The 24,133-nt window shown below is 42.2% G+C and overlaps 1 protein-coding gene across 2 annotated transcripts in view; it reads left to right on the top strand.

The window, feature by feature from the left end:
- The window catches only part of SESTD1 (SEC14 and spectrin domain containing 1), a 420,103-nt gene that overhangs the window by 163,340 nt on the left and 232,630 nt on the right, over positions 1-24,133 (top strand). For both annotated transcript variants that reach the window (XM_086956209.1, XM_086956208.1), the window contains exon 7: positions 11,599-11,696. In XM_086956209.1, coding sequence (XP_086812335.1) covers positions 11,599-11,696 — 98 coding nt within the window. The remainder of the gene's footprint in view (positions 1-11,598; positions 11,697-24,133) is intronic.

Raw genomic sequence — 24,133 nt, 5'->3', positions numbered from 1 at the left:
TGAGCAGCGGACTGACGAGCCTGGGACCCCGCACCTGAGCGCCTAGAGTGGTACTAAACCTGGCAATATTTGGGAGCCACCGGCAACCCCAGAACATGGCCTAATCCCTGCTGATGAGGGGTAAATACCCCGAAACACGTGTCAAGAGATGGCGAAGAAAGCGAAGATAGCAGAAAATCGAAAGAAGATGCATCGCGGAACACGAACTACACTTACCACAGTCCTTAGGGGCGATCCCGCTGGTGTGTAAGCAGTGTGCGACCCCACCCCAATTGTAATGTTAAATGCTCCATTGAGCAGTGGACTGACGAGCCTTGGACCCAGCACCTGAGCGCCTGGAGTGGTACTAAACCTGGCAATGTTTGGCAGCCACCGGCAACCCCAGAACATGGCCTAATCCCTGCTGATGAGGGGTAAATACCCGGAAACACGTGTCCAGGGATGGCGAAGAAAGCGAAGATAGCAGAAAATCGAAAGAAGATGCATCGCGAACACGAACTACACTTACCACAGTCCTTGGGGGCGATCCCGCTGGTGTGTGAGCAGTGTGCGACCCCACCCCAATTGTAGCTATAAGGACATGGTTCTGAAAGCTGCAGACCGGCTCAGCTCATGCTAGAGCCTCATCTAACATAAAACCAAGCACTCTGCCTCCAGGATTGTTAAGGCCTGCCACAGGAGTGACTTATAGGTGTATATGTGTCTAGATATAAGGTTAGATATAGGAATACTATATCTAAGCAAGGGGTGATTACACGACCTTGCCCCAGCTGAGTGATCAGCCAGTTGTGTCAGTTTGGATGGCCAGCCAGGGGTGGAAAAATATATGCTGCAGCCCCTGGTAGGCCTTGGATGCACCTATGCCCTGGGTACCTAAGGTACACTATACAGGGACACTTGTTTCGGGGTATTTACCCCTCATCAGCAGGGAGTAGGCCATGTTCTGGGGTTGCCGGTGGCTGGCAAATATTGCCAGGTTTAGTGCCACTCCAGGCGCGCAGGTGCGGGGTCCCAGGCTCGTCAGCCCGCTGCTCAAGGGAGCATTTAACATTACAATTGGGGTGGGGTCGCACACTGCTCACACACCAGCGGGATCGCCCCTAAGGACTGTGGTGACCCAATGTCCAATTGGAGATGTACCTAAGGTACATGGAGTCCATTTTACAGAGAGAGCAGATAGCCTGGGGTCCTGATTAGCAGGATCCCAGGCCAACTAAGTCGAAAACCAACTAAACACTAGGCAAAAAAATCTAGGGTAACCATAGTCAGGTATCCACCTTCCTACAATGTGGCTCTGCTGAACTTGCGTCTGTGTGTGACCTGACTGGATCTGCTGCAGCCTGCATCATCGTGCACTGGACATTGTGTCTCATTTCCAAGGAGGTATGGAATTTACAGCTCTTCGTGCTTGAGACCTGAAGTCTCTGTTGTAGCCCATACCAATGTGCACAAGACGCTGTGCCTGTATTTCCTGGGTGCGACCATGATCAATGTGTACCGGTGGCGGTGTCTCCTACTATCGAAATGGCTCCCCTGTGTTACTCCCCATTCATCGGTTGTTCCCCTTTCACCCTCATCACAGCAAACAAACTGCCCTCTCCACACTTGGCCCCTTCCGAAGACATCTTGGCACCAGGTAGCGAGAGAGATTGACTGGGCTGAAGGAACGCTTCAGAGACAGTCGGAAGCCGTAGCTCTATTGTGTTTTGAGATCGGTTGGTTGAAATTCCTTAGTTGCTGCTAAACTCTGTATGTTTACATCTACCTCCTAATTAAAACTTGCTGCATTTCCCCACCTGCCTCCTGAGGACCCAGACTTTGGTCGTGTATGGGCTTTTATCCGAGGGACTGGTTATCTTCCATTCTGGGGTGTAGGACAATTAGGGTGAACTAGAGCTTAGAAGGAGGCTGGGGCCACAGAATCTGCAAGTTGTTATCCATTGACCTGCTGGGTACCGATAGCATCACTGGCCTGATGCCTGTCACACCGTGTAGGGGTGTGGAGTTAGTGTGTGAGTGATAGACGGCCGACTGCTTGTGATTCACTACACTGGCCGGCGGTGCCACTTTATACGTTGATTTCATACCAAAAGCACAATACATTTAACATTGGGTTTAACCGCGTGTCTCTGGCCCGCAATGCTGCGAAAAAGTGTTCTAGTTTATTGTATGTACATATTTTTGATACTTTTGTGACTTGGTGTACCCTATAACTGTGTGGGATTGTAGTATCAGAATTGCTAGGGTGGGCTTGGGGTGGACAGTGCGTTGCACCGCATACGTGTGCGCTCTGTTGGCAGGGAGGTTAGATTAGGAGCTGTCCGCAGTGTGCATAATATTGATATAATAACAATATGAGTGGGCCAAGTACTGCTAGTACTATTTCCAAAAGTGTTGTATGTCCAAAAGTACTTGATGTTTATGTTATAATTAGGCTTTCTGTTTTCAGTTTCTATTTTTGGTCTATTTAGGTGGGATTTTTTCAATGTTTTTAATACCTTAAAAAAACAGTGGGTATCCGTGGTTATACATTTTTGCACCATTAAAAAATACAGAAACAGGTTTTTTTTATCCGGTGTTTATAGAACGTTTTTCTTTTATTATTGCTTGGTTTCTGCACTGATAGCGCATGGTATATAGGAAGTGTAAGTATAGTGTATATGAAGTCCAAATAGGTTTTTGCATATTAAATTTACTCTAGTACACCATACATTATTTCTTCAGTGAGTCTTTGGTCATGTGTTTTTTCCTTCCAATGTCAACTTCTGTGAAAACAAATCCAATGGGGCATATCTCTCCTGCACCCGACTGTCGCACTGCGATTAAGGAAATCTTTCCTTTGTGAAACTCTTGCTCCATAATTACGCCATTGTTATCTATTTATCAATATTAATCCAACATCTTAACTCGTACATCTTCCTTAATTACACCACTACGGAGACAGCATGTTTGCATTTTGAATTCTTTATTCATCATTTTCAAACACCAAACGTTGCCAATCCAGGCTTTAACGGAGGCATGTGAGGACAAACATGTTTCAACAGTGGTTTTATGACATCAGCGTGCTCCCAATGCATTTCGAATTATCAAAATTCTTCGTCAGGGGTTTAACTGAAAATAAAATAAAGACACAATTAAGCTGGCTGGATTGGCAACATTTGGTGTTTGAAAATGATGAATAAAGAATTCAAAATGCAAACATGCTGTCTTCGAAGTGGCGTAATTAAGGAAGATGTACGAGTTAAGATGTTGGATTAATATTGATAAATAGATAACAATGACGTAATTATGGAGCAAGAGTTTCACAAAGGAAAGATTTCCTTAATCGCAGTGCGACAGTCGGGTGCAGGAGAGATGTGCCCCATTCGATTTGTTTCTAACTGAACCGTGATGAGGCGTTTCATGGCTTCTGTTCGCAGGCATTTCATCATATGAGCTGGAAAACAAGAGTAATTCATAAAGGGAAGGAGTGCAGTGGCTCAATCTTGACTTAATTAACTTCTGTGAAAGGGCACTCTCAACATTGGCACTTGAGATGGTCAATGCCAAAACAGCCACTACACAATTTGTTAACTCCGGCCACTGGCATAGCTTTCCATGCCAATACTGGTTCACTTGAAGATTGCGATTCTCAGGGCAGGTTCTGCAACATTTGTGCTGAGCTAGGTGCTTATGCCCTCAAGAGTTATTGAAGAGGTCAAAAATGAAGCAGCACTATTGAAACTAAGGAGGAAATTCCCCTTTAGGGAAGGGATCTAGAACAGAGTACCACAGTGAGGTTTCATTGACTTCAAATGCCATTGGTGGTGAAGGGACATTTCTATGCATCATTGCAAGCCATTTCTCATACAGTGTAAAATACTTCCTGAATTGCTGTTCACCCTTGCTTTGCTTACCAAGTGGCAGGCACTCTAGCATGGAACATGTTGCAGTGCCAAAGTCACTAAAGGTGTCGCCCAGCCTACTCTCAAGGAGATATTTCACATCTACACTAATTATGCTGAACACTTAGCAGACAAGGATGTTTTCAGACTGTAGTTTTTTTATTATGTCTACTACAGCAGTTATGCTTTCCTGTAAAAATCTAAGAATGCAGTAGAGTGCCCTTTTTTTTACATCGCTATCTATGTGACCAAAGATCCTCACATTTCTTGCCATTGGCATCATCACTCAGCAAAAATTCAGTAAAAGGTTGCCTCATGGATAATATAGTATTCATAGCCCCTTGGACTGAGAACCATCAGCTAAGGTACATAATTGGGATGACTCTTTCCTTGATGCCACACAAACGACAAATTTATAAATATCTACGTTTTAGTTCCTGTGCATAAGAAAACGGTGCACCAGAATGGACTAAAAAGTCAGTAGAATTCATTATTAATTCTGAAGATTGTAAAGATTGTAAAGATGCTTTCAGCATACCATCTAACAAGTGGCAAGGATCTCTTACAGGCAAGCACTTCAGCTCAGGTATCAATTTTGACAGATCATCACACAACAGTTTCATATACGTAGCTGAATCACAGCAAATACAAACAATATCACTCCAATCTTTGTTGAACTTGGAAAGAAACTATTTTGCAGAGCATTCCAAGTGACACTCCCTACCGTGTTTTCAAAAGTCTGGTGTCATGTTTTAACCACTCTCCCAGATGCTTTGTGATAAACTCTCCTTTCACATATACTTGTCACTGTACCTTGCATTAAATGTTTAAAGCCTGAGGTGTTTGCAATTTGCCTACTATCAATACTGACTCACTAGAAAATGGGGGCTGATGTGTTACAGGGTTTTACCCATTCTCTGTGGGTAAATGTATGACTCATATCAGGAAAGATTCTTATGAAACCAGCCATTTTATCTACCAGTGAAATAATCAAACGCAGCAAAAATATCAAATATGATTTTGATATTTCCTGATTCTCTACAGTTTATAAAATAACTAAACAAGACCTAAACATGCGCTTAGAGACCCCGGGGTTATATAGCGCTATATAAATCGAAATAAATAAATAAATAAATAAATAAATAAACATGCTTCTAAACCTGCTTTTTGAGACAAAGGACCACAAAACTGCAACAAACAAAAGGAAGAAGAAACAGTATTTTAGTGGAATACCTAAACAACAAAACTCAAGCAGAATAATGTTAGCCCAGACTTTCTTACTGCTAGCTTGTATAACAAAGTTACATTGTATTGGCCCCTTCAGTGTTTATATGTTTTTACTGGTGAGGGTTGTTTCTCTTTCAGTGGGGTTTTATCAGTTAGTATAGGTTCAAACCTAAAACCGGACAGCCTAGTTATGATTGAATGTGTGTGTTTAATACAAACGTTATTTACGTACATTCTGTGTGAAGTCTTTTTTGTGCCGCCAGTGTATTTATTGCGAGTGACTGCTGTGTCTTTGCTTTACACATTGCCTCTGAGATAAGCCTGACTGCCCAGTGCCTAGCTACCCAAGGGTGAGCACAGGTTATACAGCATGTATAATCACCCTCCCTTGACGGGAGAGTGAGGTTCTGCCTGGCGGGGACATCTCTTTAGCCAACTAGAAAGTTCTGGTACCAGCCTGCACAGAAACACTTCACCTGGAAATGCGGAAAAAGTAGTAAAGTGTCCTGATGAGCAGTTCAGTAATTTTGCAGAGGAAAAATGTGGCTATGCAATTACAGCAGAAGATACAGGTACTTTAGAAGTTCTAACATGCCCTGTGATAACTCTCACCTGATTCTCTTGAGGTCTGATTTTCCAGCTATAAACAGTATTGCCGAATGACTACATATAGTCTAAATACACACAAACCTAGTACCCACACAAGTGGAAAATAAATGGAGACTACACGTGCGCTTAAGTAATAGCTGCCTTGCATACATGCTCTAATCAGCACAACACTGACAAGACATTAAAAGGCAGAATACAGCCACTCACTAGAATGAAACAGACTACAATTGGGATTTAAAGCAGTGACTGGGTCGTTGAAGGGGTTATATTGTGACATGGCAAGCACCGGGAGCTGCGAGGGATCAAGCAGAGATGGGAGGAAGAAGCTGGAGGGGAAACTGAAAGCAGCAATGATAGGAAAAGCATTGATTGTGGGAGTTGGTGATCTTTGGATGGGGCAAAACCAGGAGGTACGAGGGAGCAAGCATAGATGGAAGGGAGGACGAGGGGAAACAAAAAGCAGCAACGGTGGGAAAAGCTGTGACGGTGGGAGTGGGTGATCTGTGGACGGGACGAGCACCGGGAGGTGCGAGGGAGCAAGTGGAGACGGGAGGGAGGAGGTGAGGGAACTGCAAATCAGCAAAGATGGGGAAAGCAGCTACATGGGAGGGAGTGATCTGTGGACATGGCACTAGTGCAGGAGGAAATTTGGAGATGAAGCTGTTGAAAGCATGAGCACAGAGTGCTGAAAAAGAAAGAAAAAAGTAGGTCCTAAAATGGTCGTAAAAACGGGAGCAGTGGATGCTTACAAGCATTTTCCCATGCTCCGGGGGCGGGGGGGCGGAGGGGGGACCTGGGGGAGGAGTGCTAAACACAAGAGGCATGACCATGCATGCCAGGGACAAATGATGGCAACGAATATAAGACCGACAATGGCGTAACCAAATGGGAAGCATGTGGGCGGGCTGAATCCCATAGATTAAAATGTTTCTTCGAGACTGTGCATGCGCTGTCTATCCGAGACCTAAAAAAATAGGTCCCAAAGGTGCGAGCAGTGTAAGGATACAAGTACTTGGGCCATGCTCTAGGAGAGGGTTATATGCAAGAAAATGGAAGTGCCAACCAAAGAACTGACCAGCAGGAAGACAGCAATTAAGAGTGGCCTTGAACCCCACCAATGGTAAGTAATGGGAGAGCTACAAGCCCACTAACAGTAAACAAAATTTCTTGCATGCGCTGTCTATGCAAGACCTAAAAATGGCAGAGCATTATCAATCTCTTTTATTCAAGGATGCCATGACCACATTTTGTACAACGAAATGGCTTCAGTCTCCAGATGTAGGCTTGCAGAATGTGCTCTGAAACACACACTAGCAGCATGTAGCACATGCAATGTTTATGAAATAAATTAATACACATGAAAACAGTGTGCAGATGTTAGACCAAACAGTCTGGGGGTATTCTTACCCCCAACCTTTTGCCTGCCTCACTCCATTTTCTGACCTTGTTTTTGCTGGCTTTAGGACTCTGTGCATGTTACCACTGCTGAACAGTACTAAAGTGCTTGTGCTTCTTCCCCTAAACATGGCAATATTGGTTCATCCCCAATTGGCATAATATTTTGCTTACATGTTCTTAGTAAAGTGCTCTACATGTGCTTGGGCCTATAAATTAAATGCTACTATTGGGCTTGCAGCACTGATTGTGCCACTCACATAAGTAGCCCCTTGCACGTGTCTCAGCCCTGCTAACACAGGCCCTGTGTGTGCAGTTTACTGCTCCTTTGACTTGGCATTAAAAAGGATTGCCAACGCCTTAAACTCCCCTTTTCTTATACATAAGTCACCCCTACGGTAGGCCTTAAACCTAAGACCTGCACTTTTATGGTTTGTATGTCCTGTTGTGACAAACCGCTAATGGCGTTTTTCACCACTGTGAGGCCTGCTCCTCTCATAGGCTAACATTAGGTATCCTCAATACACTTTTAAGTTATAATTCCCGATTAGAAAGTGGTAGATATTTCATGTTTTATTTCTTAGGATTGGTGACGATTAATCCTGTTTACTGGTAAAGTTGAATTTAGCATTACTGTTTTAGAAATGCCAATTTTGGAATTTGTCAAGTAAGAATGCTAACAAGGGGTATATTTCAAACTATTTAATTAAAATTAACAGTTACTTCATAGATGCTCATCAGTAACATCCACAAATAATGAAAACCAAAAATGATGTATATATATTAAAGAAAAGGAATGAGACAATACAAAACGGGTATATGTCTTAGTTCATTACATTGTATTCTAAGAAACAAGATTGCATTTGGGGGTACAAAAATAGAAAGATATTTCAAAGGCATTGATAATAGACACACAACTACTCATTGCCAAGAATAGAATGAAGACTGCCCTAGACCTAGGATCAGAATTCTCCCATATAGGTTCTTAACAAAAATAAAAGTCAAATGGGTTAGGGATTTGACGTTTCGGTCTCTTCAGCAGTAAATGTATGAGGCCATCATCAGGACAGGATGGTTGTCATAAAGATAAAAGACCCCTCTAAAGAAAAATTATTCAAGAAAAACATAATAAGCTATGAATGCTGAATAGAAATATAGATAATATACCCGGAAAGCAATGAAAAAAGGGGGTCGAGGAGTTGATTCGATACTAAATACTTTGTGAATAGACCCTGTGATTACCAGACAAAAAATGGTGAGCACGACAAGAAATTTCAAGTGCAAAAAGGAACTTAATCCAAGTAGTAAGTCGTTATAAAGCTGTTTAAAAAAACATTTATATCACTTACAAGTAAGAGAATCAGAAATGATTAAATTAAAAGGTTTGATAAATCGATAAATGGAGAAACTAACTGCAGAAAAGTTGCAGAATCTGTAAAATGCGATTATATTGGGCAAAACACTTCAAGAGGACAATTATCCCTTGACTAAGTTATGAAAGAAAGATGGGTATTAGGAAAAATCTGAGTTAATTGAATTAATTGAGAGACTAAGTCTGTCACAAAATTAGAACAATACATTTTAATTACAACAACAAAGAAGTCCATGTTTTATTAAATAAATTAAAAACACTGGGACTTACAGCAAAATCAATGGTGTTGCAAGAAATCAAATTATAGCTGTTTAAATGTGCTATAAATGTCTCTAATCTAAAGCTTTATTTAATCAATAATAAAGCACATGACTAAAGGAGAACTGTATGGAGTTGCGAAAAGTATAACAGAGTGGCTGCAGACTAAGTTTAAGAAAGGCATTCTGTAGAAAAGTCCAATATAGGCATCTCAAGTCCCAAAATGCAATAGAAATTTAGTGCTTAACTATGGTGAAAAGGTCATGCCCCATTAAGGGAACTTACTTTTTTGCCAGCCATGCATTCAAAAGTCAGGACGGAAAGCGGGGTGGGTAAAAAAAAAAACATAAAAGGGGGGTAAATACTTATAGATAGAGCCAGTCCACAATCCGACTCTGCTGTCCACGTGTGCATTCCACTAAGAGTTGTAAACCATACAGAAGGCTTGAGGTGATGGTAATATAGGGACGGGAAGCGGCACAGGTATATCGGCCATCTTTGAGTGGAGACATTGCAAAAAGAAGAAACATATTGTGGAGGGGGGGAGGGACTTATAGGTTTGTAGATGTTAACACAAATAGTCAAAAATGGCATTTCCAAACGGATATCACCAGCATTATAAGCATGTTGTAAATTAGGTATCAAACAAATTAGATCATTCATAGAAATGAGTGCAAGCAATTGTAAAAAGCACAAACGGGTGATTGAGAGAGAGACATGAAAACCAGTGTACAATGAAAATATTCAGCTCAAAATTGCTAGAACTTACCATTCCACAGCCACATTCAGACCCTTATTGACATTGCTTTTACAAATCTAATGCTTTTCTTTTAAGATAAGGACATGGTCACTGTTGGATGACCTTCTTGTGGGTTTGATAACATCTACAATCCACTGCAGTATGTCTTTTGCTGGATGTTTCTGTAAACTAAAATGATCCTCTAAAGGTGCAAATTCAACTTTCCTTTTATTTTGGTTAAGAGACTATTTTGCAGCATTCTGATCCTATGTCTAGGACAGTCTCCTTTCTATTCTTGGCAATGGTATTATAGACATTAATGACTGGTTAAATCTAAATGTAAAGAGTTGTGATCTGTATTAAATGCCTTAGGAGTACTTTTCTATTTTTGACCCAAAAATGCATTGTGTTTCTTTGAATACAATATAATGAACTAAGAAATACACCTGTCTTGTATTTTTTGCATTCCTTTTCTTGAATATATGTATTGTATTTTGGTTTTCATTAATTGTTGATGTTAGTGATGGACATTTATTTAAATACATTTTTAGTAAATTCCTTGTTGGCATTATTACCAGACACTTCTTTACCCAAGCCCACAATAGTATACTGGGTCGCACTTTTCTATATATTTACTTTTAGAAAGTCGACATTTCTCTGCCTTTACAGCTTTGTGTGCCTAGCATCCAGTCTCCAATACACTACTAGGTTGGAGAACAGCTACACTTTGTGCATTCCCCTCTAGAAAGCCACAAACACAGGAAGGCTAGGTGTCTCTGAGTACCCATCTACAAATATCTGAATTCTGATGGCTCTTTCTGGGCAGGAAGGGAGGCAAGGGCGGACACTGACACTTAAATAGGTAGTGACTTGACACCTACACAAAGGGCTGATTACCCCTTACTGATGGCCTGGAGCTGGGTCTGGAAAGAAAGGACCTGTGTGCACTACAAAGATCTTTCTTTGAAGTCTTCACCCTCATCAAAGTCATATTTGGGTATACGTACTAGGTCTCTGGCCCTACCAAGACAGTACACTTCTGGACCTGTGACCACTCTACCAGGAGGAAAAGCTGTGGTGCTTCTAAAAGGACTCCTAAGCTGTCTGCCTTGCTTGTGCTCTTGCTGTGCTGAGCCGCCGTGCTTCCTGCTGTTCGCCCGACTGGGTGAGACGAACTGAACCCGCATCATTGGAACCCAGAGTGACTCCAAGGGCTTGCTGACTTGCCTCCTGTTCCCAAGTCTCAGGGATATCAAAGACTTGAACAACCTGCATCTGGACTGCACAGGCTGTGAGTAGGCCCTGCCAAATGGTGCCTTCCCTGCGCTGTACCCTTGGAAGTGAGGCCCTAAGGTGCTCGACAATCCGCACTCGCACATCCATCTCTGATTCGGGGCCTCCCTGCCGCAGTGTGGGTCCGAACCAGTGCACTCTCGTCATTATATGTAGTGGACTATGCTCATTGCCGCCATTATGTGGAAGACAACTACACATCAAGTCCACAGCGTGATCTATGCAGCCTTGTAACGTGACCTCGTCCGGATCAAATGTACTTTTGTTCAGTGGACCCAAGGAAGCTGCCAGCCCACGCTCCCACAGGGTCGACTTGAACTCTTGACTTTGTTCTGGCCTAGTGCGACCTGATAATTCTCTTAAGCGCTTATTGTTTCGAAGCACTCTTCTGACTTTTGTGTTCTGTACAACTTCGTACTTTAACGTCTACTGAATTGATTATCCTTTTGATCTTGTTTTATTCATAAAATCACACTTCATTTTTCTAAACTGTTGTGGATTCTTTTTGTGGTGTTTTCACTGGTTTAATCTTCAAGTGTTGCACAAATACTTTTCACATAGTCTCTTAAGTTAATCCTGACTGATCTGTGCTGAGCTACCAGAGTGTGACCACAGAATAACTTACGTTGTGTAGTGAATTACCCTTACTAGAATTGTGGCTCCTGCTTGGACAGGATGCATACTCTGCCTGTCAGAAACCCCATTTCTAACACCAGTAATGTGATTAAAGATGGGTAAGATAACTCAGTGTGCTTGTTTTAATTGTCCTCACTCACACAGTATACGTAAATATAAACTGATGGTGTTTTTTTTTTTTTTAGGTTTTCGAGAAGTTCACAAAAGAATCAACATCTTTGTTGGACGAGCTGTCTGTAATTAACAATGGAGTCGAGCAAGCAAATCAGCAAGAAAAAGAGAGGTATACAGTTATTTTATTGCTGATTGATAAGAATTTTTTATTTCTCCAGTCACTCACCTTTACTTGTTTAATAATATTTGAGCACTGCTGTTGCAGGAAAGAAAGCGTCACAAAAACCTTACATTCAAAATGAGTACAGACTTTGACTCTGCACCGTCTCTGCAAGCATTACAAGATCTGTGCAGGTGGAAGTCTCCTAGGGTTCACTCAGGTCAACAAAGATAGGCGTGTAAATGCATAACTAAATGTGTATCAAAATGTCCTCAATATTATTTAAGCACGGAACCCGGGCTGGAAAAGGGGGCATGGTGGAATCTGAAGAAGTCCCAGAAGCAAAGTCGGGGAGAGATTTCACATTGGACTATCTTTCTGTCACCCCACTATGCATAGCCCTCTTTACATTAACCACAGTAAATTTTCCAACAACCAAACCTGCCACAGCAGTGGTCAAGCATGTAAATGATAATCCTGTTGGTCTTGATCTGGGTTTGAACTTTGAGATTGAGATAATTGCTGTTAATTAGGCCTCTTATGATACTGTATTACTTTTTATTTCATTCTTCTTTATTTCTTGTTTTAGGTTGGATTCAAAGGGAATTTAATTTCTGTGTTGCTACTGGGCCACTTTTTTCCATTTGTGAAAACATGTATTGTTTAATCTATTGTTTTACATATTCCTGCCCCTCTTAATCCTAAACCCTTTTGTATTTCTGTTAAATTACAAGTGAGGGTCCTGAATGTTTCCTGCAATTCTTTAATGTCAGCTCCTCATGCAACTGACTGTGAAATGGTTAACAGCAACATATATCACTATACACAAAACCAGTGATGATAATAAGGGCCAGTTCTAAAGCACCTAACTCTTAATCGTGTTAATGTAAGAGCTCTGTCACTGCTGAAGTGTTTTTGTTAATAGAGGTGTCACTGCCCAGCAATAATTTGATCCACATTTAAGGGCTATCTAAATATGTACTAACTTGAGTGTTGTCCTGAGGAAGGATGATCTACCAACTAAGTAGTTTTGATTGTCCTTTATGGAGGTCACAATCCCCCTGTCTTGTCCCAAATGATGCAGCAGGATCCTGTGGTAGGAACAACATAGGTTCTGCATCCTTTGCATGCCAAAGAGCCATAAGGAATTGAACTCTGTGACATTTATCATCTTCAAAATGAAAAAGACCTTCCATTAAAAATAGGGCATGTCTGTGGGCATACCACCAACTGCAGCAAATGGAGCTCTCCCATGCCATCAAATGAGTTCAGTGTGGAGTATATCAAGGGACAATGGAGGAGTCTTCCTCTGTTGCTGGTTAACCATGGAGAGTGGACTGAGCTTCAAGTGAAACCCACAGTCAGGACACACCGCTCCTTGTGTTCCACGATCAACACCAGTTGAGTATGTCCCATCCGTTTTTCAACCTCGAGATGAGCTTCGGCTCCAGGATAAACATCAGCCTCAACAAAACCATGCTTTGAATCCTGAGCTACTGAACAAAAGGGTCAGCGGTCAGCCACATACATTGTGTCTGAGCCATCCCAGCCACGGAGAAGTCCTGAAACCTGCCTGTCAAGCCTAGGCGCAGAGAGACCCCAGCTCCTCACTGAGATATGCCCACACCAGTCTAAGAATCGAAGGCTGCTGTTACACTGGCTTTGACATTAGCCATAATGCTCATTGAGCCCACACATTTAGAGGAATAGAGAGAAAGGGTGATCAGATATCAAGCAAAGGAAAATATGCTATGTCCCGGTCATGGGACACATTCTGGAATGTTCCCCTAAGTGTCACCATCTCAGTTTACGTACCCCAAAGAAAGAGAAGGGGGCAATGTTTGAGGAATTTGAGGAAATTAGAACCTTAATTATTCTTAAACAAGGCCCAGGTACAGTAGCTCTTCACCACCAACACAGTCACATGTGCAGTCACTCACCACCACATCAGTCCACACAGATTTAGACCTAGAGCCCCCCATGGATCTTCCAGACTTGTAAGAGCAGCTTCACTGTGATCATGTAGACAAACACTGCCATGAATGCCACATAGATTCCCTGGAGGACCCATCTTTGGAGCCCTAATCAATAAGGTCTTGCTCACCAGACAACACCACAGTATATGAGGCCATCATCCAAAGACAAGCTGACCAACATAAATTCAACCTGCATGTGGTGGGAAAAAAAAGCAGACTCCTTGGTCAAAATAGTCAACAATCTGTCCAGTTTTGAATTATGATCAAAAGCGAAACAAGTGCTCTGTGGAGAACTTTAGAGACACAGTAAGAAATACAAAGGGTTACTACTCCAATAGTGGAGAAAAAAATACAATGTAGCACCAGAAGATTCCATATAAATGAGGTGTTATGCACTGCTTGGCTTTAATGTGGTTCATACAAACAGGAACGAGGATTCTGGCCAGGGCATTAGGAATGCCACTCCTCCTGATAAGAAAAGCTGGAGGATTAATGTCGCAGAAAAAAGAAGCAGCTGGAGGGGGGCGGGGGTTGGGCACTCAGTGGTGTATTACCAACTCAGTGGGCCTCTTATCGAAGTACGACAGGTACCACTAGGACAAAACTGAGCTGCTCATCCAGCAGCTGCCAAAGGCAAAGAGTTAATCCAGGGGGAGGAAGAAAGTTACCAGTACTCCAACAGTAACAAAAGATGTGCTTTGGATGTGGCTGACCAGACCTCCAGGGAGGCGAACACCAGCATACTGATACGTAGACATGACTTAGTCTCTCAGGCTTTTGCCTTGGAGTGAAACAATACCGTCTTAGTCCCCCTTTCATGGCGAACATCTGTTTGGGACTCAGATGGACTTGGACATACCCTAAACACTACTGAAGAACCCCAGTCAGGTTGACACCGGTCTCGGGTTCCGTTTAGAGTGGACCTGGCATTTCAGGTTGGGCTGTTCCTACGGAAGCGGGTCAAAACATATTTGCATAGAAATGGCTCTAATCAGAGGTGGCGTGTGAGCAAAAGAATGATGTGTTGGAATGCTACCCCGATAAAATGTGCAGCCATTAGGAAGGATGAGTGTAGGCAAGATGGCCGCTGGCAGGCTGTAGGGAGAGGACGTGTCTTTCCACTCTCCCTGGCTTTTTTTAAAGAAGAGATGAAATAGAAATGCAGACCGGCACTACAACAATTGAATTTCCCTGATATACAAGGACATGGTGTATGTGTTTGGGCAAAAGGATGATAAAGACTCAATTCCTGCATTTTCAACCATAGCTGAATACAAGTAAATTTTACTCAGAAAGAAATCAACCTTTCAGAGTGCGAGGATGGCGGCGGAGTGGGCACTGACGCGTTCAACACAGCTGATAGCTGAGTTCATTGGTTGGAGTCGGCTGTACTATCGGAAAGCACTGGTAACATCGTGTAGCTATTGGGATATGATGGCTCCGAAGTTATTGAGGAGCATGAGAGAGGAGAGGGAGAAAGCTGCCTGGAGCGATTCGGATGCTCCGGCTGCTAACCTCAGAGCGAAGAAAGTGCTACGGAACCAGGAGGAGCGCGATAATCTTCGTGCCGTCGACCAAAATAAAAGTGCTGACACAAATGTTACAGCTAACAGCATGACAGAAAAAAAGAAGGAAAAGCAAGGAAAAGGCAACGTCTAGCAAGAAATGCAACACAGGTGTTAAAGCGGCTGAGCAGGCAACCATGAGGCAGCCTACGGTCTACGAGGCTTTCTTACCTGTCGGCGCCCGTGGAATATCAGTAAACGCGTTGGCTCCCGGAGAGTGTGCCGTGGAAGGCTCAACCTCAGCCCCTGTTCCTATACACTCGGACCAAGACGGCGCTGCGGTAAAGTCTGCTGCAAATCCGCAAAATGGAGATGACTCTGACATGGCAGTGCTGGTAAGCTCGGAGGTAACGGACACAACAAACAAGCAAGGGGCGGGGCAAGATGCTTCAAAGCAGTCGGGAGAATCAACACTGCAGACTGGGGATGCAGAGAGGGGCAAGAGTGTACTACTGGAAGGGAAGAAGCAGGTTGAATCAACAACATTTGTGAACTCAGTGACCTCAGGAACCCCAATGACGCTAACAACAATATGTCACGAGTTAGAACATGAGCAAGGGGCAGTAAATAATGATAACTTTGTGGTTGAAGAGGGAATAATTTCTATATGCATGGACAAGGATAAGGATATGGCATCAGTAGGGGGAGTAAGAACTGAAATACAGGCTGAAGACATGGCTCTTACTCTGGAAGATAACTTGGGGGCGGGGCTTACTCAAGGGCTCACTATGTCTGGAACTGTGTTAACAGTGAGCGAAATGGGTACTGTAGATACTGATAATCTTTATTTAAAAAAAGGGGGGCAATCCAGCATGTACCCTTTGGTAAATCCAGGCTCACCTTCCGATGAATGTTTTTTCTCTGTGAATGAGGGCGAGGAGGAGGAGGAGGAGGAGGTGGAGGAGGTGGAGGTGGACGGGGAAGGAGAGGGGGGGGGGAGCTCCTCTGCATCTTCCTCAAGCTCTGCGGAAACAGAGAATGATCCAACAGTGTCTGGGTTAGCGACTGAGGCAGTAGTCACATCAGAATCAGGAGAGGGCTCGGCTCAGAAATTATCCTCGAAGCGCAAGTCAAAAATTTTGACAAAAAAATGAAGTAAATCAAAAAATGTTTTAAGTCCTATACATACTGATATAGTAAAGCGATTGGACTGGGATTATTCTGCGACATCGCAGCTATATCAAGAGACTGTTGGGGAGACAGGAGTAAGAGCTATAGACATTATAGAGACACCAGAGCAAAATCTAGAACAAGCACAGAGGCAGAGTCAGAGCCAGTCCCAGGGGCAACCACCACTTAAGGGGTTCGAAATGATGTTCTCGATGTTGAAGCAGATACAGACAGAGGCGAGAGTGGAAAGCCGCAGAGCTAGGCAGGAACGTAAAAAGATACAGGGATCTCTCCGTAAAGTGAATAAATTATATGCAGATTTGTCAGGGAGAGTTACGGAGGTGGAAGAAAGAACCGGTATGTTGGAGGATGAAATGAAGAAATGGCAGGAGTTCAGGCAGGATCAGGAGAAGACCACATCAGATGTCCTATGGAAATTGGAAGATTTTGAAAATAGGCAGCGTAGAAATAACATCAGACTTTTGGGTATTGCGGAGGGAAAAGAGGGGCAGGATGCGAGATCATATGTTATTGAGTTACTCAGAGGTGCGCTCCCTGGCATAGAAGGTTGGGACTGGGAAACTGAGATACAGCGTGCGCATAGATTCCCATTTACACAGAGAAAGGGGGATACATCAAATAAACCTAGAGCGATACTCATATATGTGGGTAACTACTTGTTGAGAGAGGAGATTATGGCAAAGGCAAAACCACAGGCCAAGTGTAGATATAAGGATGTTGAGTTTTTTGCTAGGCCTGATTTCTGCCATACAACAGTAGAAAGGAGGTGGAGAATGCGGGAGTTGATAGTGCCCTTTCAAAAAATAGGATGTGAGGCGTACTTGATGTTTCCTAGCAGGCTAAAAGTGGTAAGGGATGGACAGTTTAAAATTTTTCAGTCTGAAATTAAGGCTCAAGAATTTCTGATCTGGCTGAAAGAGAGCAAGACACAGACACAGGCTGATAAAGAGCGAGTGGTAGCTCTGGTGTCGCAAGGAAATAATAAGGCATAAAAGCACATAAAATGAATAAAATGGTCAATGAATTTATAACAAAATAAGGAAAGTATGTATGTATGTATATAACGGGGGGGGGAAACTAAAAACTTTTTTTTTTTTTGCTCGTGTTTGCTTTTGTCTGCATAGGTTGGTATCACGACAGGGGGAGTGGGGGACGCGGGATTCCCAGACAGTCACAGCTGCCACACATAGGTCCTATGGACCTATTTGCCAGTAGGGGGGGGGGGGGGATCGGCAGGGTGGGAACTCAGGGGGGCGGGAAGGGTGGAGGGGGGGGGTGAGGAACAAAAGTTTTGGAGATATTATAGAGGAACAAAGCAAATAAGTCAGAAGACAATGACTAATAAAAGGAAATTGTATTATTTTTGTATGGCTGTTAGTCTACCATGTATAAGTTTTGAGTTGTGTAATGATATAAGAAATGTCGATCTACTTAATAATCCAGAATGAATACTCGGATAATGACATGGAATGTCTGTGGGTTAAATGATAGACAAAAGAGACAAAAGGTGTCTATTCTAATAAAAAGTCTTAGATTAGATTTCCTAATATTGCAAGAAACGCACATCCAGGTGTCTGAAATACATTTGCTTGAACAATTGGGACTCTCGGTTTTAGCGTATTCAAGACAGGGGTCTAGGAATAGGGGAGTAGCAGTATTAGCAAGACAGCGGGGCATTAGCACTAGGAAAAAATGGGAAGATGTTTGGGGGAGATGGGCTTTGGTAGAATGTCTGGTAAGAGAACAATGGATAACTCTTGGCTCTATATATGGATCTACTGGGGATGATGCGGAAATTTTTGAACAGATAGATATAGAGTTGGCAACTTGGGCCCCTTATGTAATACTAGGAGGGGATTTTAACATTAATGGTGCAGGGGGCCTGGGATTAGGGCTATGACCTCCGGTTAAATATCAAGGAAGGAAAAGAAGAGTATTCCAAGCAGTTTGCTCCCTAGCAAGGAATAACGGTTTATTAGATGTCTGGGACACCCTCAAACCAGGAGAGAATGGATATACGTACTATTCTGCACCGCATAGAGTGAGTGCAAGATTAGATTACTTCCTGGTTAGTAATCATGGTGTTTCTGGTGCACATATTGAGAGATTGCCAAGATTATTGGCGGACCATAACCCCCTGATTATCAACTTAAAAGGAATATCAGAATTAAAGGGAGGCTCGGTCTGGACCTGCGAAAGAGCGCTATTAGAAGACGAGGTATATATTCAGCATATGAAACCATGGATAGTGGAATACCTGACAATAAATAGGGATACAGCAACTGAAGGTATGGTCTGGGATAGCTTTAAGGCTGGGGTGAGGGGAGAGACTCTAAGTTTTGGTGTAAGGAGAAGGAAGCAGGAACAAGAGAGAAATCAGGCTTTAAGAAGGGAGATATTATTAGCAGAGGAAGAAGTAAGCGAGGGTGCAGTAAACCAGATAAATACACTCAATAGCAATGGGAGTGTACTAAACCCTGCAATAATTAAATTAGCGAAGTTGAGAATGGAGGCAGAAGAATATATAGCATCCAAGGCAGCAAAACAATATGTGACTAATAGGGAGAAATGCTATGAGCTGAGTGACCGAGTAGGCCGAATGCTAGCAGTCAGAGCAAGGCAAAAGGCATCACTTGGGGAGATCAATGCAATTAAAGATAGCTGTGGAGAAGTCTTTAGAAAATTTTATACAAACCTATATCAAGAAAGCCATGTAAAAGATCCAGGGGAAATAGCAGAATATTTGAATGATTCCCCAAGGGTGGAGTTGGATGCATCAGAAAAAGATTAGATAACTTATTAGATCAACAAGAGATCGAAAGGGCTCTTAAGACTCTCCCATCTGGCAAGGCAGCCGGACCAGATAAGATACCGCTAGAATTTTATAAGGTTTTTTGGGAAGAATTAGGAAAGGATATGGTACGTGCTATGCAACAGGCACAGAGGGGCGTATCGATACCAAACTCATGGTCCGGCGCAGAAATAGTGGTCATCCTAAAGAAAGGAAATGCACCTACAGATCCGGGTTCGTATAGACCAATAACGTTAATGAATACTGATACGAAGATTTACTCAAAAGTACTAGCAACAAGATTCGCTAGTGTAATAACTCCATTAGTTACCATCAGCCAGCATGGATTTATACCTGGGCGAGGAACCACGCACCACACACGGAAATTAATTACTCTTTTCGATAAAATGGAAGTTGCAGGGGAACCATTAGCGGTATTACTTTTAGATGCTGAGAAAGCATTCGACCGAGTATCCTGGGACTATATGTGGAGTGCTTTAAAAAGGGCGGGATTTGGGAATGGCTTTCTCACAGCAATAAAGACGCTCTATAGAGATCCGGTGGCCGCAATAAGAATAAACTCTGGATTAACTGAACAAGTGCCAATTAGTAGGGGTACTAGACAGGGATGCCCGTGCTCCCCTCTACTCTTTGCTATGTATCTGGACCCATTAATACGCAGAATGAAAAGGAATGGGAATATACCTCCAGTTACTACACCTAGGGGGGACTGCAAGATACTTGCATATGCCGATGACGTGGCTGTTGTAACACCAGTACCCACAGAGGCTATTAGATATTTGGAACTGGAGGCTAAAAATTTTGGAAAAGTTTCAGGATACTTTTTAAATACTGGTAAAACACAAATTATAAAAAATGACAAGGCAATATGTCAAGATCCGCGAGTGGTGCAGACAGGTACATACCTGGGTATAACAATCACTGCAGATCTGGGAAAGATAGTAGATTTGAATATAGACCCTATTATAAGGAAGGTGGGTAAAGATCTAGATAGACTTCATAATCTACACCTTACAATAGTTGGTAGAGTAAATATTATTAAGATGTTAATTTTACCGAAATTCTTATATATTTTTAGGACAATCCCTTTATGGTTTGACAATCTTTGGTTTAAAAAGATTGAAGGTAAAATCAATAGATTTATTTGGTCTAAAGGTAAAACTAGGAGAGCAGCAAGATTTATGGTACTTCCAAGGGAGAGAGGAGGGTGGGCTTTACGGGATTTGAAATTTTACTATTGGGCGGCCGCCCTACAATATATGGTTGGATTGATAGGTGGAGCAGAAGTAGAGGGGGAGATGCTTTAGGATCATTAGCAATATATGGTTTATTGATGGGGGAAAAGGTAAAGAATATATTTTTGAAACATTTTGACACAGCTTACTTTAAAAGGACACGATTTAAGACTATTTTGGGAGCCTATAATATCTGGAAAGCTTTTACCAAGAAATATGGTGTGGGGAAAATTAATAGATACACGAGAATAAAAAACAATTTAGCATTTCCTGAGGATATTTTTTCCGATTCAGTTTATATAGAATGGCACAGGAAGGGAATTACAAGAGTGGGGGACTTAATGGGTACGCAGGGGATGAAACAATTTGTAGAAATACAGGGGAAATATGATTTGGCAACAAGGCATTTTTTTAAGTACCTCCAAGTAAGAAGTTTTTTGGCGAATAAAAGGGGGGCTCGAGTGGGTTTGAGAAAAATTCTATACTTGAGGTGGTACATAATGGAACAAACTGTACTATTAAAAGGTTTTATGCAGAGTTAATTGAAACAAAACTGGATGACATGGATAAGTGGGGGGAAAGTTGGTCGACTAAGTTGGAGACAGAATTGGAATGCTTCAATTTATCATTAGAATTGGGTGAAAATATTCTGTGTTCTGCAGCACTACAGGCACAGCATTATAAAACTATATATCGGCTGTACTATACTCCGGCAAAGCTCGCACAATGGGGGGCGGTTACTGGGATTACTTGTCCTAGATGCGGAAGTTTGCAGGCCGATATAATTCATATATTTGCAACATGTCCATGTTTATCAACAATATTGAATGAAATACAGAATTTTTTGCAAAGAGCATTGAAAATAGCCGTCAACCTAACCCCTACGATTGTAATATTGGGAGTGAACTCAGGCAACACTCAGGGAGAGGGTTGTTATTTTATTTTTGTTGCAATGGCTGTTTTTAGATTATGCATTGCCTCCGCATGGCTCGATCAGTCACCACCAGTATTTCAACAATGGCTAGCCAGGATCTTAAATATTTATAGTTTGGAAAAAACAATATACTCTAGAAAAGGAAAAAAGGGGAGGAAACTAGGGTTGAAAATATGGGAGCCAATAACAAAGTGGAAGGAAGAAATATAATGTATTATAATGTATAGGTTCGTAATGTTCATGGTGTTAGGAGGCAGGGCTCTTACGTGTCTAGTAAGAAAAAATGTGTTGTATGTTTTTTTTTTCTTTTTCTCTCCCCCATCTCTTATTGCTTATCTTTTCTCTTTTGTGATTTCTATTATTCTCTCTCTACAGATGTGTTTGGTTAATTGTCAAATATAGTTAAAAAATCCTATATATGAGGTATATGTTCCTCTGTTTGTAATGTAGTAGTAGTTTTGCTTGGTTTGGAAAATATGATTGAATGTATATAGTAATTTGTAATTTGTTCCTCACCCCCGGTGTAGGGGGGGGGGTAAAAAATGTGTAAAAAATTGTCAATAAAAAGAATAAAAAAAAAAAAAGGAATGCTACCCCGAGCGATTTATCAGTGGTAAGAATTATTGCAAGCGTCCTCCCATCACATTTTGTGTGTTTGATTTCGTTGTCAATTTCCCAGTCACAGCTATATGTAAGGTTGCATCATGGTCAACAACTTGCACTTCAGCAAAACAATACTGCGTGACATTCATGCCAGCCGGGAAGCAGAGTGGGGATCAGGCTGGGTCAACCTGTCTTTTTATTTTTTGTAAATAATTCTTTTTATTAAAACAAGGCATCAGTGAAAAATACAGTACACAAGAATCATGTCACCCTCGACATCTTTCCCACAGTGGGGCACAGGAAACAAAAATACATACACAGCAAAGGTATTTCGGGGATGAGGGTACATCAAACACAGCGCTTCTGGGAGGCACACAGAGGCAAACTGTCTTTTAAAACTTGTTCCAAACATCTACTCACAGGGCACAACTTGAAGGAGTAAGTTAATGCTTTTCATTTATGTGACTTACAGCAGTATGTGCTACAAACTGAAAACATTCTTTACTTGTAGCAATCTGTTTTGTGCTTGTAGTCTCATTCACTCTTCCACCTTCCGGATGCAAGCCTATAGTGTGCTGTTTGAACTAGTACATGCATATCATATGAAAATTCACGCCAATATACATGTCGTCATGCTTCACATCACTTGCTATTCTTGCAGCCGTATGAAGATAATAAAATCTAAAATGGAGTCCTTATCCTGATGCATTGTTTAGGAGGTATTACGAGTCACCTCAAAACTAAAACCTCTGTTTTAAACCAATAAAACTTGCTGCAAACCAATTATTACACATAGGATATGTTTTCATTACGTAGGTGGGTTCAATGCAAACATCTGTAGGTGACAGTGAGCTGATCTTGCAAGAAGCTAGTAAAGCACAGCAGGTACCAAAACCCCTCTCCCTTCAAAGCATACACAGGTTATCCTGTAACCCGATGGTTACTGATATGGTTTCTCAAAAACACCTAAGGAGTTTTAATGCAGTGTACCTTACCATGTTCTGAAATTTCTTTATATCATTGACATGGGAATTGTAGTGGATGTACTTGTGGATGCCGCCCATTTTGGGTTGTTGTGCCCCAGTCGCCTGTATCTGTATGTCCTGCTTGTTTCCTAGCCCTGTTGTTTGCAGTGCAGGGTTTAAAACTGTAATTTTGTTGCCGTTATCTCACCACTTTAGCCCCCATTAAAAGTATTAGGTGCTAGTTGACGTTTGAAACAGTACACTGAAACCTGCTAACCAGCCTCCAGTGCCAGTGCTCTTTCCCTTAAACAAAGTAACTGTTTGATTCTAAACCTATTGGTACACACTTTAGCACCCCTGTAAGTCAGTCCCTTGAAAGTGGTACCTCTGGTACCTAAGGCATGGGTACTAAGGAGGGTCCCTAAGGGCTGCAGCATGTATTATGCCACCCTGAGGAACCCCCATCCAAATTGCATGCAGGCTGCCTGTCCCGGTGCAATCCATGAGTGAAAACTCAATATGGCACACTCACTTTGTGCTAGGCCAAAGTCACTTCATGTAATATTTGTAAGTCACCCTTACAAGCAGACCTTGTAGCCCTAAGTCGGGGTGCATTATATTACCAGTGCTGTCTAGTTCAGTAACTAGATTGTACAAGTGAACAGGAAGCCATCTTAAGTAGAAGTACTGGGCTCTGGTCATTACCAGTTCTTAGGCTACAGGATGGCTTTACTGAAACCTTTGGTGTTTGGTATCAAACATTTTGTCTTAATAAATCGGTACTGTTGCCAGAATGAATGAATGAATGAATGAAACAGGTTTTTATAGAGCGCAGCGTTCACTCCAAGGAGCATCTTGGCGCTAGATGACAGAAGACTGAGGGGAAGACAGGAGTGGAAACAGTACAGAGAAGGATGGTTGCAAAGGGATTAAATGAGTGCTAGGGTTTCTTGGTCTGAAGTGCTAAAGATCCAAGTTTTTAATGACTTCCTAAACATGGACTCGTTGTTGGTGTGTCTTAATTGGGTGGGCAGGAGATTCCAAGCTTTTGCTCCCAGTGTGGCCAGGGTTTTCCCTCCCCAGGTTTTCATTTTGAAATGGGGACTGGCAAGCAAATTCTGGTTGGAGGACCGCAGAGTTCGTTTGGTTTGGTAGGGTCTAAGATGATTTCTCAGATATATTGGCCCACTTACGATGATGGCTTTATAGGTGATGGTTAGGATCT

This window comes from Lissotriton vulgaris, chromosome 2_1, assembly GCF_964263255.1.
Source record: "Lissotriton vulgaris chromosome 2_1, aLisVul1.2, whole genome shotgun sequence".
In the NCBI taxonomy this organism is placed as follows: Eukaryota; Metazoa; Chordata; class Amphibia; order Caudata; family Salamandridae; genus Lissotriton; species Lissotriton vulgaris.
Note: the sequence above shows the minus strand (reverse complement) of the source record. Positions and strands in the feature narration are given on the sequence as shown.